Source organism: Pollachius pollachius, assembly GCF_949987615.1.
Source record: "Pollachius pollachius genome assembly, chromosome: 6".
NCBI classification, from domain to species: Eukaryota; Metazoa; Chordata; class Actinopteri; order Gadiformes; family Gadidae; genus Pollachius; species Pollachius pollachius.
Genome location: NC_136939.1, coordinates 25563290 through 25580711, shown reverse-complemented (window position 1 = coordinate 25580711; position 17422 = coordinate 25563290). Strand labels below are relative to the sequence as shown.

Genomic DNA, 17422 nt, shown 5'->3' with positions numbered 1-17422 from the left:
GATGATTGACAACAGGCCGATGCGAATGGGACCAGGGGGGGTCCTACACACACACACACACACACACAGAGACAGACAGACAGACAGACAGACAGACAGACAGACAGACAGACAGACAGACAGACAGACACTTACAGGGTCGGAGCAGAAGAGCAGGACGAAGCTGACGATCTCGCTCAGGATGGCCTCCATCTGCTGGTGGCAGCCCTCCCCGATGGCCGACAGCGCCATGAGGCCGGCGTGACGATACTTCCAGTCCGCTGGGGGGGGGAGTAATATGCAATATAAACGATATAAAATATAAAGGGTTTAACTAACCCTAACCGCGGCTGAGCGGGTGCCTGTTACGGCCAAAGAGGCATGTGATTTTTAGAACTTGATCGGCCCGAGGTGCGTTCGCTTTCACATCTCGAGCGAACCACACCAGGGTTCGTTTTTAAGTGAACCGAGACCACCTCTCCGGCTGGGTCTCGGACCGGCTGTTTAGTCCGCTCCCGAGTTCGATGGTTTGATTTCGCAACAGCCCAAAAGGTCTGCACCATGGGACCGAACTCGTTTAGTGCGCACTAAACACGGGAATCAATTCAAAAAGACAAAATCTGTATTAAACAGACACGCAACGGCTTGGCTGTTCCGCTCTCACACTATGGAATGCAACCTCCTTTTGATCGATAAAAGATATCACGTGATCGACAAAATTCTTAACAATCAATGATCGATCATCAATTAATCATGCCCATCCCTAATTGTCAGTGTCTGTTCTTATCTAAAAAGACACCCGTTTTTCCTGTTCTCTGCATCTTGGGTGGCATTTAACTGACTTAAACTAAGTGTAGTGCCTTTTAGAATGGTTTTAGAATTGCACAACAGATTATGATCCGTTTGTTTATTTAAGGATTTATCAACACATAGATCCGCAAGATGACTTTGTGTTTAAAGGTCCCATGGCATGAAAATCTCACTTTATGAGGTTTTCTAACATAAATATGAGCTCCCCTAGCCTGCCTATGGTCCCCCAGTGGCTAAAACTTGCGTTCGGTGTAAAACGAGCACTAGGTGTTCTGCTCGCCTTTGAAAAAACGGAGGCTCAAGTGCGCTGATCTGGAATGTGGTCCCATATGCCGTCATAAAGGATCTAAGCTCATCCCCTTTCTCTGCCTTGCCCGCCCAGAGAATTTTGCCCGCCAATGAGACACGACCGTGCAGCGCCGTGTGTGTGTGTGTGTGTGTGTGTGTGTGTGTGTGTGTGTGTGTGTGTGTGTGTGTGTGTGTGTGTGTGTGTGTGTGTGTGTGTGTGATTACACACACTGTAAGGCAAGTGTTTGCTGTTGGTGTTATGGCGCATAACACGTCGGTTCTTTGACGTCTCTTGTATTTCCACAACAAGAGTGTAGCTGGGGTTGTCTCAGCCATGGTTGAGAAGGAATTGGGGGAAAGGAACTTTGGCCCTGAAGTATGAACTGCGACATGCTGCCTGCCGCCGGTTGCCGCGAGGCACCACCGCCACGAAGCACCACCGCCTAGCAGCGGCCAGCCGGCAGCAGGCAGCTCGCGGTTCAGTCTACTTCAGATTGATGTGGAAGTGAATGTGGAATGTGGAACTAGAGACGTCGGAGAACCCGACGAAGTCGTTTGTGATTCATAATATCATAAAAAATTCATAATGTCTGGAGGCGCACACAGCTTTTGGCCGTGAAAATATGTATTATAGGATATAGATATCTATGCATTATATGATATTATTTGGATATAGAGCTCCAGGACTTGTAACGCAGGTGTTGTACACTTCCATGTTATTTGGATAACCGTTCTGCTGTTGGTGTTATGGCGCATAACACGTCGGACTCTCGTCTCTGGTATTTCCACAACGAGACTTGTAGTGAGGGTTAACTCAGCCAAGGTTGAGAATGAATTGGGGGAAAAGGAACTTTGGCTTAGACTCCCTGAAGTACATGAACCACGACAGAGGAGAAAGGGATTGTCGGCCACGAATGTCTCCCGCTTGAGCCCTGCTTCCTGCTGCTGAGGGACCACCGCCTCGGCGCTGCAGGAGGCGGTGGTGCCTAAGCGCAGACCGCTGCTGAGGTGGTGGTCACTCGACAGCGAGGCTCCGGCGGGAGACAACCACGGTCAATAATCGCGGGCAACAATCCCTTTCTCCTCCATGTCGTGGTTCAGTCTACTTCAGATTGATATGGACGTGGAAGAACCAGAGACGTCGGAGAACCTGACGCCGTCGTTTGAGATTCATAATATCGTCTGGAGGCTCATACAGCTTTTGGCCGTGATAATATATACAGATATCTATGTATAATATGATAATATTTAGATATCGAGCTCCAGGACTCCGGTGTGTTCTAGAATATTTACAGAACACGGCTAAAGATACACACCCACTGTAAACAGAGCGCATTGTACCGTGGCTGCAAGCTGCTCAGGGCCACACCCCCACCCTCCTCCTTGACCCACCTCTCTCCTCCTTGTTTGCATTAAAGCTACAGACACCGAAACAGCACATTTGGGGAAAGCTCAATGTGCGACTGGCTCGTAGTGGCTGTAATTCTGCACCACGGCTGAATTTCAGGAACGTCTTCAAATACTGTGTTTGGGGCCTACTAATATCTAAATTAAAGCATCCATACAGTAGCATGCCATGTGACCTTTAAAGGGGTGATGTTAGGCCCAAAGGTATGAATGTGATAAGCTGGCCTTCCTGTGTTTAAGTCGGCGTGACCACCTAAACGTACAATGGATAGATCTGTCTCCCAGCATAACCAATGGATTGTATCAAACGTTTCTCATCTATACAGCAATCATCTAGCTGGACACGCCCACTTGTGACAGGAGAATCCCGATTTTCAAAAGGCTTGTGACAGCTAATCACGCTCACACAAAAGCGGTACTTTCCAGAAGCGGAAGAAAATATGTTGACAAATGATCTAGCCAACAGTCGTTTTACCCAGGCCAAAAGAAATGTTGCGATGGTCTCATCCTCAGACCAGCATCGTCTTTTCAAGAGTTTACGTTACGATACTAACACAACTGTCACACCCCGACCACATCCGTGTTCTGCGACATCTGGTGATACGGGGCTATTTTTAAAAAACATCATCTGCGAGCAGTATGTGAAAATAATAAAAAACACCGTGACTAAGAAGGTGCTTGCGTTCACTCCCCTTCGCGAGACGCCGTTCTCAGTCCAAGAAATACATAAAGACGGGGTCGGCTCAGCTCAAGAGGTAGAGTGGGTTGACTGTGACGTTGCTGGTTCAATCCTCGGCTCCTCCTAGCTGAGTGTCGAGGTGTCCCTAAGCGAGACGCCTCACCCTGACTGCTCCTGATCAGCTGGCTGTCGCCCTGAGGGGTCGACTCCGCCTTCGGTGGGTGAATGTGTGAATGTGTATGAACGGTTGAACGAGTGTATGAATGGGTTAACCTATGTGTGGAACGGTGAACGTGTGTGTGGATTTGTGAACATGTGTGTGAATGGGTGAACACGTGTGTGAATGGGTGAGTGTGTGTGTGAATGGGTGAACGTGTGTGTGAATGGGTGAACGTGTGTGTAAATGGGTGAACGTGTGTGTGAATGGGTGAACGTGTGTGTGAATGGGTGTGTGAATGTGTGCTTGAATAGGTGACTGTGTGGATGAATGTGCGAACGTGTGTGTGGATGTGTGAATGTGTGTATAAACCGTTGTAAGTCGTTTTGGATAAAGCGTCTGCTAGATGCCCTAATAGTAAATGAAGAGACTCACGGTTCTGGAGCATGGTCATGATGTGCTGTTTGATCATGGGCAGGACGATCTTGCCTCCCAGCCCACAGGCGATGCGGTCCAGAGCGCTCTCCCCAGCCACTGCGTTACTAAGGAGGGGAGAGAGGGGGACAGGTCAGTACCCCCGAAGGTCCCACAGCCTGGACCACTCCCCCCCAGAGGTACCCCTAGAGGAAGGCGCCCCTTAAAAGGGATTCTTCACCGATTCAGAACCAGCGTAACATTATAAAATGCTATTGTTATATATATATATATATATATATATATATATATATATATATATATATATATATATATATATATATATATATATATATATGTTATATATACAGCTTTCCTGATCTAATTTTCTCCAGAGAGGACGTCAAATGTCGCGTTTGACGTCATCCAAGTAAAACTTTTGCTTGCCTGCTAAAAGGGCCTACTAGAGGACTACACCCATTGGTTCCGCAAATTTGTCAGCCCACCAATAAGGAATGAGGGGGGGCGGGAGCTCGCGTACGAGATGTAAACACAATGTCCGCCATGTTTCTTCACTGTTTAGCTAGAGAACAAATTTGCAATGTGAAACAGCCAAAATGGATTTTGAAAATCTACGGGTGGATTCGGACATTCAGGGCTATTAGTACGAGCCAGAATACAGCCAGGAAGAATTTACACAGAGGAGGAGGAGGCTGCTGCAGCTGCAGCTGAACAAGCCTTAGCTGTTGCCGAGGAGCGCGCCGGTTTGCTCTGTTCGCCTATAGACTAACACAGAGTTCCTGTGCTGCAGCGAATTTCAGCGATGCCAGTTTCTTCTAGAATAAATGGCTGAATCTGGCCAGGACAGGGCCATGTGTGTAACCTCTCACCCAGGCTTTACTCCTCATCTGAACAGTTGGGCATTGGATACATATATCCGGACCCAGAAAGTGAACTGGAAACGCCAGCCAAAGCCCGCCGGGAGAAACAGACGTCTGAGCATAGAGTAAGTGTTTGTTTTTTTTTACACATTGACTACAATAGTTGTGAGTCCCAGGGAACGTGACAATGTAGTTGATCTTATTTGCAGAACATAGGCTACATTACGTTAGCTTGAAGTCTGTATAATCCTGTATAGGCTACTCAAGGCATAATTTATCTTGCTTTGCTAATGTTGAGCTCTTTCTTCCTTTGACAGTATCGGCTTCAGCTAACTACCCAGCACCAGATGGGCAGTACCGTGGCTACCAGGAGAGAGTAGATGCTCAAGATGAGTATGACTATTTTGACCCTACACGTTTCATTTTTGTTAATAGTTCATATTTTTTCATGAATAAAACTTCTAATTCATGTTGATTGTTGTGATTTGTTTACTAACCCAAGTGCTGTTATACTAAAGTAGACCTACTGTATAAGATAAGAACTTACACTATAGATAAGATAAGAACACTTATTTCAGCTGGAGAGAAAAGGTTGAGTACAAATACTTGATATGCTGAGCTACTGTAATTAGCAAATATTTTTATGCTGTTATATACAAATGATGCGCTTGAAAAAATGAAAGCAGAAGTCTAAATTAGTCTACGTATCACGGGGATATGTTTACACAAAGTTTGCTCGCGCTACCAATCACGCTAGTATAATGGGCCCTACTTCCTCCAAACGGAAACAGGCGGGTGGTGCAGCGAGCGCAATGCACTGTGGGAGTTGGAGGATCTTGCTTTTGAGCCAGAGAGACACTTTCTGCCTTTTCTCAGGCTAGGATGAACCGATTTCATTTTTTTTTGCACATTTATAATACATAGAATTATTTACTTCATATAACCTTCATAACTCCACCGGTGAAGTATCCCTTTAAGAAGGTTCCCCTCCCCGCTGCTGGGGAGGGGAACCTTCTTAAAGGGATACTTCACCGGTGGAGATATCCCTTTAAGAAGGTTCCCCTCCCCAGCAGCAGGGAGGAGAGGGGAGGAAGCCACCAGCCACTGAAGGTTCTCCTAAGAAAGGTACCCCTAAAGTAACCCCTTAAGGTTCCCCTAAAGTAACCCCTTAAGGAAAGGTCCCCTGAAGGAAGCCCTGAAAGAAGCCCTAAAGGAAGACTCCCCATACGTCTGCCCGTACGTCTCCCCTGAAGAGACCCGGTAGCCTGGACCCCAATTGTGGCAGCAGGGAGGAGGAGGAGGTGCTACCTGTCGAAGTCGTCCTCCTCCAGCTCGTCGGTCATGGCCCACTCCTCGTCCTCCTCCAGGTCCACCATCATGGCCAACATCTGGGGCACTGCAGACACAACAGAGGGGTTAAAACAGCTCCCAACATCTGGGGCACTGCAGACACAACAGAGGGGTTAAAACAGCTCCCAACATCTGGGGCACTGCAGACACAACAGAGGGGTTAAAACAGCTCCCAACATCTGGGGCACTGCAGACACAAAAGAGGGGTTAAAACAGCTCCCAACATCTGGAGGAGAGAGTTCCAGGAGGGTGGTGTGTGTATCATCTGTGTCCTTAAGACATAGATACAAAGGAGGTTTTAGACGTCAAGTAAGTTTGATTCATCCGTCTCTGCGTGTCTATCTCACCGCTCTGAGCCATGATGGCGTTGTGATTGGGTCCGTCTGTGTCAGTCTGTCTGTGTCTGCCTATGTGTGTGTCTCACCGCTCTAGGCCATTATGGCGTTGTGATTGTGTTTGTCTGTGTGTGTGTGTCCGTCTGTGTGTATGTCTCACTGCTCTGGGCCACTATGCCGGTGTGTTTATGTGTCTTTCTGTGTGCGTATGTGTGTGTCTCACCGCTCTGGGCCACATTGGCGTTGTGATTGTGTCTGTATGTGTGTGTGTGTGCGTCTGTGTCTGTGTGCGTGCATCAGTGTCTCTCACCGCTGAGTCATGATGGCGTTGTGATTGTGTGTGTCTGTGTCTGTGCCTTTGTGTGTTTGTGTGTCTGTGTGTCTCCCCGCTCTAGGCCACGATGGCGGTGTGATTGTGTGTCTCTTAGTGTGCATGTGTTTTTGTGTCTGTGTGATGGCGGTGTATTTGTGTTTGCGTGTCTGTGTTTGTGTGTTTGCCTCACCGCTCTGAGCCACGATGGCGGTTTGTGTGTGTCTGTCAGTGTGTTTGTCTCACTGCTCTGGGCCACGATGGCGGTGTGTGTTTGTGTGTGTCTGTCAGTGTGTTTGTCTCACTGCTCTGGGCCACGATGGTGGTGTGTTTTTGTGTCTCTGTGTGTCTCACCGCTCTGGGCCACGATGGCGGTGTGTTTTTGTGTCTCTGTGTGTCTCACCGCTCTGGGCCACGATGGCGGTGTGTTTGCGCAGCATGGCTGCAGCGGTCTCCGACAGCGTGACGATCACCTCCAGAGCCAGCTGTCTCTGCATGTTGTTCAGGTTGGTGTCTGCACACAGCTGGGGGTGAGGAGAAGGAGAGAGAGGGTCAACTGGGGTCACAATGAAATGATTCTGCTCCGGAGTTGTTGGCCTTTAAACACATGGTATCGCTAGGGCTACCCCCACTTCCGGTTGTCGTAGAGAGAGGAGCTTGGTACCGTTGGAAAGCTCTTCCCCGAGTTAGTATTCAAAAGTATCAACGTCTAGTCGATAGGACCTTCCGTTCAAAAGTTATTTTGCCAGGGACCAGCACTCATGGTCCCGAAGGTAGCTTTCATCCCTTATCCTAACCCTCAAACCCTAACCCTAATCTAGCAGTTAAACAGCGCTTTACTGGGGGGGGTCCACGGGGGTCGTAGTCTGATGAGGTGGTCAATATGTGGACAGGTTTTAATTTAAATGTATTGTAAGGGCGAGTGTGATGGCCGTTACATGCCGATCAGGGTTTGAGGTTGTACGAGCGACCCTTCATCTAACAAAGAGTCCAGGGGTCCCCCAGTGCTGTGGGGCCCCCAGACCTCTGACTCACCTTGAGGCTGAGCTGCAGCGTAGCCTCCAGGTTGGGCCTCAGGTACTTGGGCGCCGTGTCGGCGATCTCCACCAGGGACTTTAGCACAGAGTCGTCGGCCTGGTAACAGGACTCGTTCACCACCTAGGAGGCCACAGAAACGGGGAGGAGACCAAAAGATTAGGGACAGGTGGAAGGGTGAGTACAGGGAGATGGACACGTTTTCGCTTATTAAGTACATTTGCTATGAATGATAATGCGTGATTCCATTTGATAATCTAATTTAACGTCCATTGGAGAGGATTTAAAAAATGAGATTAATCGTGAGTTGACTCATCAATACTATGCGTTTAATCAAGATCAAAATGTTTAATCGTATGACAGCCCTATTTTATTACCTCTTATTGTCTTAAGTAGGGATGGGGAATACCGAAACATGTTTCTCACCAAAAACTCAATTTACCGTTTCTCTATGTTACATTTGAAAGCATCACGATAACCTAACAGTCGTTTAACTGAGCCAACATCAACACATCATCACGCAGCACATTGTAAACTTTTACTTTTTAAGATAACTAGCTTGTATGCTGCCGATTACAACACCGATTTCACATTTGGATTACTATTTTTAACTGACGGGACTAGCGAAATGAGTGTGTGTGCGATTACCACTCGTACTTTGAGTGGATGATTAAGATGGGCCCGTCTGTGATGCAACAGGAGGAGTCTTTTCAACTCGGAGACAGTCGAAGGTACTGCATTTGGCCTTTATTTGATGGACAATGCTAATGTGCTTGGCCATTGAGGTTGTGTTCCCCCCTTTGCAAAAAAATATTTTCGCCCTTTTCGCCTGTTAGCCATCCTTGCTAACCAAGTTAACTGCCAGACTTCACTTGTTTTACTTGTAATACCTGTTTGCTTACAATTCCATTCAAAAACATTGGTGACACGCTGCAGTGATTGGATTGATTTGATTTAAATGCCGTGACGCGACTCGAGGGACACAACATTACGTTACAGGACAAAAACAATAAATAAATGAACGATGGGACTCGATAGTGGTATCGATAAGCCCAAACATTAATGATTTTCAGGTTTTGAAAAAAATAGGAGCTGTCTCTGTGTGCCTCACACCAGGGGGGGAAACGTTTTATAGGCGGTGTGTGTCTGCGTCTGCATGCATGTGTTTATCACCGCTCTGGGCCACGACGGCTGTGTGTGAGGGGTCAAACCAAGGCGTCTGGTGTGAGGGGTCAGACCTCACACCAGAACGGGCTCTGGGGTTCGAGGGACGGAGGGGTCGTACCTGCAGGATGCCGGGCAGCAGGTCGGAGAAGTGTTTGAGGAGGGGGGTGTTGCCCTCGTTGGATAGGACGAAGGAGGCAGCCGCACGGGCGGCCAGGGTGCGGATCTGAGGGGGGTAGGAGGGCAGAGACCCATGAGCAACTAAGGACAAGGTCAACTTTATTATCCAAGTAGGAAATGAATGTGGTCACCATTACATGCTCCATTGTAATGCAGCCTACTGCATAGCATTAAAAAAAACAAATACAAAACATCAAAAGAAGGACAAGACAGACAGAGCAGTAAGAACATAGAAAACATGACAAGCATGTATGAATAAATAAAATAGTTCAGTGGCAATATATACAATATGCTCATAGTTTAAAATGACGTTTTTAAGTATGTTTTTGTACAGCCTTATTTCTGTAGGCACAAAAGACTTCCTTTACCTAGTGGTCCTAATTTTCCTTTGTAGGAGTCTGCCATTTGACCTGGTGCTTCTTAAGAATTGGACCACAGAGGAAAGCTCAAACCCCTGGTCTGGTGTGTTAACTGAGGCCCCCCCCTCTAGAGGGATTCAAACTCATACACCAAAGATACTCAACACCACACTGGGAGTACTGGCGATTGATTCTTCAAACTGGTTCATTAAACTGGTATAGGAGGACACTGGTTCATTCAACTGGTACAGAAGGACACTGGTTCATTTAACTGGTATAGGAGGACACTGGTTCATTAAACTGGTATAGGAGGACACTGGTTCATTCCCAGAGAAAGGACCAAGTTCCTTTAGGTCGGGTTGGAGTCCCGAACTGGGTACCAGAGAGACTGTTGATCTGATCTTAAATACATTGCACTTTCTAAAATGCTTTTTTAACTTTGCTATCTATTTTTAAAATGCTTTTTCTAACTCTGCCTTTATTTTTTATTTTCTATTATTTAATTTTATGACAATGTTTCTATGTGAAGCACTTTGAGCCTGCCTCCTGTGTGAAAAGTGCTATATAAATAAAGTTGCCTTGCCTAAACTGGTACAGAAGGACACTGCCCTCAGGGGCTCAGGGGTCATGACCTCAGGGGCTCCTACCTGTGGGTTTTCCTGGTCCTGCATGCACTGGACCAGCATGCGTTTGATGACCTCCATGTAATGCTGCTGCTGGTTCCCAAAGATCCCCGGGAAATTCCTGGAGAAGTCGGGGAAATCGGTGGAACGTCAACATCGGAACGACAGAGAAAAACGTTTACCCAATCACAGCGACCATGTGTGACTGTATGTGAATGGGTGACTGTGTGTGTGAATGGGTGACTGTATGTGTGTGAATATGTTCTTGAAAGGCTGAATGTGTATGAATTGATGAATGTGCGTATGCATGGGTGAATAGATGAATAGGTGTATGCATGGGGGAATGGATGAATGTGAGCATAAATGGGTTAATGGATGAATTTCTGTTTGAATTGCTGAATGCGTGTATGAATGGGTGAGAGAGCCCGGCGGTGCTCACCAGAAGATGTGCAGGGCCGACTCCCTGAGGCTCACGTCCTGGGAGTTGACCGAGTCGAACAGGAACTTAAGGAGCTCTGGCCACTGGTTGTTCCCGTCGTCACCTGGAGGGAACCGAGAAGGAACCGCACGTCAGGCAGGGCACCACGACAGAGTACAGATCTAGAGCAGTCAGAACGCTGATCTGACAACAGATCTAGAACCGTTAGACCCATCAGAACACAGATCTGACAACCGATCTAGAACCTTCAGCAAACAGCTGTAGAACCGACAGTAAACCGCTCCAGAACCACGACAACCGATCCGACCACAGATGGTCCCCACGGCAAACCCAGGCATCCCCAGAGCGCGTTCTCACCGACGAGGTTGCGTGACAGCTCGGCGGCGATGTCGCAGACCTTCTTGCGGATGTTGGGTGAGGCCTCGGTCTGGATGCTGGCCAGGAGCTCCGTCTTCACGGCCGTCTGCATCTCCACCGTCAGCCCCGGGTAGATCTCCTCGAAGGAGGAGGACAGCAGCCTGCGCAGGAGCACCGCCGCCATCTGCTTCACCTGTGGGGGTTAGGGGGGAGCAGGGGGTCAGGGGAGGAGGAGCAGGGGGTCAGGAGCAGGGGGTCAGTGAAGAAGGAGCAGGGGGTCAGGGGAGGAGGAGCAGGGGGTCAGGAGCAGGGGGTCAGTGAAGAAGGAGCAGGGGGTCAGTGGAGGAGGAGCAGGGGGTCAGGGGAGTGAGGTGTGGGGTCATCAAGAGGCCAAGGGTTTCCAGAGAACCACAGCCTCTGAAGACCAGCCTCAGAGGCCATCAGCCTCTGAAGACCACCAGCCTCTGAAGACCATCCAGAGGCCGACAGTCCTCAGAGGCCAACATCAGCCTCTGAAGAACATCCAGGAAACCCATGATGCTTCACAAAACCTAAAACACAAATATTATTTTGTCGCTGACCAGGATATCAGGGCCTGGCATCGCTCTGGATCTAGTCACAGTTCATCGAGAACCGGTTCCAGAGACCATTTAAATACCATGTATGCCTGTATTGTGTGTACACACACCCGACAGTGTATTGCAACCCTGACGCCCGTTTGATGGGTCTAAAAATACTGGCACCAGGCCGGGAGGGAGAGCGGCCATGTGATCTCAGAGACGTTGCGTAGTGAACGCGAGCGGTCAGGTGAGCGCTGAACAGAGAAGAGCAGCTGCTGCTGTGTCTTCTTCTCCAGGCCAGGAAAACACTTCCCTCTCCTCCTCTACCTCCCTCTCCTACTCCACTTCCTCCTCCTCATTTTAACCTTTTCCTCATCTACCTCACCTCCTATTCTCCTTCTCAACCTCCCCTCCCTCCTTCTCCATCCTTTACTCTCCTCCTCATATTCTCCTTCTCAACCTCCCCTTCCTCCTCCTCATTCTCCTCCTCGTCTCCCCTTCCTTCACCTCATTATATATCCTAACCCTGACAATATGACTCTGCCCAAGTCATCGTTTACCGTATATATCCCCCAAAAACCATTCACTGCAAAGCCCTGTTCGCTCTCTTGTCACTGAAAGGTTTCCATGACTCCCTGGAGTTGCACCCCTGCCCCTCATACGTCTAGCGGACCATACTAAATGTTTCGTCACGGCCACATGATGAAATCTAGTTCCTCTGGGGTTTTGTCAACACGGAAATAACCCAGAGATGACTGCACATGTTTTTAGAAATTTCATGTTGTGTTTATTTCAACACACTTGAAACACAGAACTGTTTTTGCAAGACAGTGCAGCATTTGGCTCAGGAGGTAGAGTGGGTCAACTGGTATCCTGAAGGTTGCTAGTTTGATCCCCGACTCCTCCTAGCTGAGTGTCGAGGTGTCCCTGAGCGAGACGCCTTAACCTGACTGCTCCTGACGAGCTGGCTGTCGCCCAGAGGGGTTGAATCCGTCGTCGGTGTGTGATTGTGTGTATGAACGGGTGAATGTCAAGACTCACCTCCTCTGTGCCAGTCGCATCTCTGACGGCCTGCAGCAGAAAAGTCACCTTGTTCTGACCGGGAATCCCATCGTAAGTTTCCTGTGAACGCAGACAGCAGATAGTGTGTCAGGAACACTCCTGGGAACATTTACAATCAGGGCTTTAGGCAGACACTTTTACCCAGAGCGACTCACAATAAGTACATATGTCAGAATAAAGAGAAACAACGATAAATCGCTGTGGTACTGGGTACAGTAAGGATGTCCATAGAACCAAGTACTAACAATCACTAGGTTAACCCATTCCCCGTAAACAAGGAAGATAGCTAGGATAAGATGCTACACCAGGGCTACTTTTAAGTGTAAGGACGTTCAACATACAATAAGTGCGTACTTTAAGTGTGAAAAAGAGTGTTCAGTGCATTTCACACATGGCCAACATGTGGTGTGCTGGAGGGAAACTGGATATTCCTCTTGTGTGTCACTGCCAACTAGTGTGTGTGTGCGCGTGTCCCTGCCTACTAGTGTGTGTGTGTGGGTATGTGTCCCTGCCTACTAGTGTGTGTGTGTGTGTCCCTCCCGACTAGTGTGTGTGTGTCCCTCCCTACTAGTGTGTGTGTGTGTCCCTGCCTACTAGTGTGTATGTGTGTGTCCCTGCCTACTTGTGTTTGTGTGTGTCCCTGCCTACTAGTGTGTGTATGTCCCTCCCTACGTGTTTGTCCCTGCCTACTTATGTGTATGTCTCTGCCTAATAGTGTTTATGTGTGTCCCTGCCTACTAGTGTGTGTGTCCCTGCCTACTAGTGTGTGTATGTCCCTCCCTACGTGTGTTTGTCCCTTCCATCTTGTGTGTGTGTTTGTATGTGTCCCTGCCTACTTGTCTGTGTGTCCCTCCTACTACTGTGTGTGTCCTTGCCTACTAGTGTGTGTGTCCCTCCCTACTTGTGTGTGTGTCCCTCCCTACTTGTGTGTGTGTGTCCCACTCCCTACTTTGTGTGCCCCTGCCTACTTTGTGTGTGCGTGTGTCCCTCCCTACTTTGTGTGTGTGTGTCCCTGCCTACTTGTGTGTGTGTGCATGTGTCCCTCCCTACTTGTGTGTGTGTGTGTCCCTGCCTACTTGTGTGTGTGTGTCCCTGCCTACGTGTGTTTGTCCCTTCCTATGTGTGTGTCCCTCCCTACTTGTATGTGTGTGTTTATCCCTGCCTACTTGTGTGTGTGTGAGTGTGTGTCCCTGCCTACGTGTGTGTCCCTCCCTACTTGTATGTATGTGTTTATCCCTCCCTGCCTGTGTGTGTGTGTGTGTGTGTGTGTGTGTGTGTGTGTGTGTGTGTGTGTGTGTGTGTGTGTGTGTGTGTGTGTGTGTGTGTGTGTGTGTGTGCATTCACACATGTGCGTTTCCACCAGAAGCCTGGATTCCACTGAGCTTAGACCAGACAGTCCACCGGACCCACACAACAGAATCGCTGACCGATGGCGCCGATACGTTTATAACACGTATCCAAAAGTGGGGACCCCTCACTGTACAAGATAAGACCCTAATCAGGGGGGAGGGCGGTGGGGGAGTGAAAGGGTGAGAGAGTGAAGGGGTGAGGGAGAGAAAGGGCCAGAGAGACTAGTAGACGTGACCGCAGCACACATCCAGTGACTCAGTGAGACTAATCCAGTGATCCGAGAGTGAGATCGCAGTGACCCCAGGCGAAGGCTTTGCAGTGACGCGACTTGGGCCAAGTGGGTTTAATCTCAATTAATCAATTAGTTAGTCAATTAATCAACGCAAAGGGAGTGTATGATTCCGCTGGGAGACAGCGGGGATGACAGTACAGTGAAACCCTGATAACACATAGAGACCACGTCACGACACACTCTGATCGATGTACACAGGCTCACTCCCATGATGTCAATAATAAACAGGTAATCAATAAACTAAGGTCACTAGTTAAACCCATGATTATGGTGGGACCGTGTGGCGCAGAACCAGTGTCGCAGAACCAGTGCGACCAGGCGAACATGTTAGCAAACTGGACAGCGGCTAAACCAGTCAGCTGCTATATCACAGCTAAGAAGTAAGCTGCTTTATCACTCGCTAACAGGGAAGTTAACCAGTCAGCCAACTCGAAAGTCACAAGTCTGCAAACCAGTCAACTACCCATTCTGCTAACCAGTCAGCTGTGCTAGTTTCCCCTTCACGCCACGACTATGGTGTCTATCACACATCTCTGGCTAGGTGGCTAAGGGTTAGCATCGTACATTAGCACATGTTCCGGGGCCTGTGATCAGTCCACGCTGCAACACGGTGGATAAAGTTAGCGCTAGCTGGCTAAGCTAATGAACTAGTGCTAACTTTATCGCCCCATGTTGCGTGGACGGCGCACGCTAGCTATCCAGCTAGCGTGCGCCGTCCACAAAACACGGGAGATAAAGTTAGCACTACGCTAGTTAGCTGAGCTAGCGTGCACCGTCCACACAACACCGGGGGGTAAAGTAAGCACTAGGCTAGTAAGCTGAGCTAGCGTGCACCGTCCACGACATATTGGGATAAAGTTAGCACTAAGCTAGTTAGCTTAGCGAGCGATACGACTCGGGCGGCCGGTTTCGCGGGTGTGTCGGCTCCCCACGTGGGGCCGCACCGCGATCCGCGCCTCGCCGCCGCGGCGGGAACCCAGCGCGCGAGCGCGCGCGCACACACACACACACATACACACACACGCAGCTAGCCCCGGTTAGCCTCCGAGAGCTAACAACGGTTTCTCCGCTCCGCAACTGATCCGCTCCGCGTCAACGTTTTCGGGATCGAATCGGGATCGCGTTCCTCCCCGGCTCCCGCCTCACCTCTGACTGCTTCCTGATGCCGTTGTCGGGGCTCATAAGGTTGCCCAGCAGGAGGTAGAATTGCTGCTGTTCCGCCATTGCAGTGAGATCCAGGGGGAAGAAGGAGCAGCAGCCCGGCGGAAGAGAGACGTGAGCGGCGGACGGCGCTGTTTTGCCCGACCCCCCCGTGGTCCCCGCCGGTCCGCGAGATGATTGGCCGGCGCCGATGACACAATGACACAACTACGTCGCGATTGGTCCGTTGGCAATCAATCGTGTGTGTGTGTGTGTGTGTGTGTGTGTGTGTGTGTGTGCGTGCGTGCGTGTGTGTGTGTGTGTGTGTGTGTGGCAAAGGGAATGCGATTCGATTGGCTGCTGGGAGGGACGGGGGGCGTGAACGAGGTAATGGAAAGGCTTGCCAAATGGTTGTAATAGCGCCGCGGAGATAATTGCGTAAGTGCGGTAAACGCAGTGATGCGCACCACATAAAGGCTATTTTTGCCACGACTTTCGCGCCCCCTCAAAACCAAACCGACGGCTTCATTATCAGATAAAGGGTTGGGTTTATTTACATGACAAAATGGAAACCCATGGTGACACTCAATTAAGCTGCTTCTCCAACAGGAAGAGACGATAACATTCCTTCACACTGCCCTGACTATCTCCTGGATTTTTGTCTGTTTCAATACCTTTGTTTCGATCCCTTTTTGAATCGATTAAAATGTCGCTTTATACTGCATTTATTATTATTTTATTTTTTTGTTATGTAGGCTATGATTTTAATTTATTTGGCGATACAACGATGGTTCTGAACGATAGAACAAAAATAATATAAAACACAAATAATGGTACATATCATTAAACATATTTCAGCGTCCCAGATGGTGCAGATTGTTGTGTTGTTGTGGTCAGTTGTGTTGTGTACTTACTCAAATGTATCAGGGTCGTGTGCTCAGTTTGGTGTTAGACAGTGGAACCAAAGTGGGAGAGGGAGAGGGAGAGAGAGGGAGAGGGGGAGAGAGAGGAGGGCGAGGGGGGGAGAGAGAGAGGGAGAGCGGGGAGAGAGAGGGGAGAAGGGGGAGAGAGAGGTAGAGGAGGAGAGAGAAAGAGAGGGAGGAGAGAGAGGAAGAAGGGGGAGAGAGAGGGGGAGACGGGGGAGAGAGAGAGGGAGAGCGGGGAGAGAGAGGTAGAGGAGGAGAGAGAAAGAGAGGGAGGAGAGAGAGGAAGAGGGGGGAGAGAGAGGGGGAGAGGGGGGAGGGAGAGGGTGAGAGAGGGGGAGAGAGAGGGAGAGGGGGGAGAGAGAGGGAGGGAGGGAGAGGGGGGAGTGGGAGGGGGACAGAGAGGGGGGAGAGATAGGGAGAGGGAAGGGAGAGAGAGAGGGTGAGAGGGAGGAGGGAGAGGGGGGGAGAGAGAAAGAGGGGGGGGGGAGAGAGAGGGAGGGAGGGGGAGAGAGGGAGGGAGGGGGAGAGAGGGAGACGGAGAGGGGGGAAGAGAGAGGGAAGGGGGGGCTCCTTTAGGGGACTTTAATGGGGACTGATTTGTAGTTTATCAGTGTGGGAACGTTTTTTCAGAGAGGAAGTTCTTAAATCAATCAATTTTTTACACTATATAATGCATGCTTAGCGCACTGTTATATTTTATATAAAATAGGCGCACACTATTTACTTCACATCCATCCATCTCATACTTTAGTTGATGTCGCCTCCTCTGTTCAAACAGAGCAAACAGAATCTGTTTAAACCTCCATGTTTAAACCCCCTTTGCGTGCAGCGCTCGTTCTTCACCTCTAGGTTTCGTTGTTGCTTTAAGAATGACCAGCCCTTCAATGGCGTAGCTACGAGAGAATAACTCTTATATTCTATAGTTATTCACATGAATTAGTGTATCAATGAACGATTCCTATTTTATATGAGATATTAGGCCTATATTCAGTGTGCATATAATACATATTATATACTATTCAGCGTGAATATTAGTGTGAATCCATGTTTAATGGCATAAAGTTAGGCAAAAACTCTGTATTAAAGTACTGCGTTTAATATGCAGAACACAGATTAACCATCCAATCTATGTCTCTATCGTCGGCCACTCTCTCTACCCCTCTCTTTCTCCCCACCCCTCTCTCTATCCCTCCCCCTCTCGCTCTCTCTCTCTCTCTCTCCCCACCCCTCTCTCTCTCTCTCTCTCTCTCCCCCCCCTCTCTCCCCCCCGCACACACACACACACACACACAGTTTTTTTTGTGTGCGTGTGTGTGTGTTGTGTG

The 17422-nt window shown here is 49.1% G+C and overlaps 1 protein-coding gene across 3 annotated transcripts in view; it reads right to left on the bottom strand.

Moving 5' to 3' along the window:
* kpnb3 (karyopherin (importin) beta 3) overlaps nucleotides 1-15337 on the bottom strand; it is a 28033-nt gene extending 12696 nt beyond the window's left edge. Inside the window, exons 1-11 of one of the 3 annotated variants that reach the window (XM_079738088.1) lie at nucleotides 15178-15337; nucleotides 12369-12449; nucleotides 10768-10960; nucleotides 10411-10513; nucleotides 9996-10092; nucleotides 8931-9035; nucleotides 7646-7768; nucleotides 7014-7134; nucleotides 5924-6011; nucleotides 3756-3862; nucleotides 136-260 (exon numbers count right to left, since the gene is read on the bottom strand). In XM_079738088.1, coding sequence (XP_079594214.1) covers nucleotides 136-260; nucleotides 3756-3862; nucleotides 5924-6011; nucleotides 7014-7134; nucleotides 7646-7768; nucleotides 8931-9035; nucleotides 9996-10092; nucleotides 10411-10513; nucleotides 10768-10960; nucleotides 12369-12449; nucleotides 15178-15255 — 1221 coding nt within the window. In that variant the 5' untranslated portion in view covers nucleotides 15256-15337. Of the gene's footprint in view, nucleotides 1-135; nucleotides 261-3755; nucleotides 3863-5923; nucleotides 6012-6523; nucleotides 6531-6964; nucleotides 6987-7013; nucleotides 7135-7645; nucleotides 7769-8930; nucleotides 9036-9995; nucleotides 10093-10410; nucleotides 10514-10767; nucleotides 10961-12368; nucleotides 12450-15177 lie in introns of those variants that run through there. The other 2 variants (XM_079738089.1, XM_079738090.1) reach the window with 2 other exon arrangements.
* Between the last annotated feature and the right edge of the window lie 2085 nt (nucleotides 15338-17422).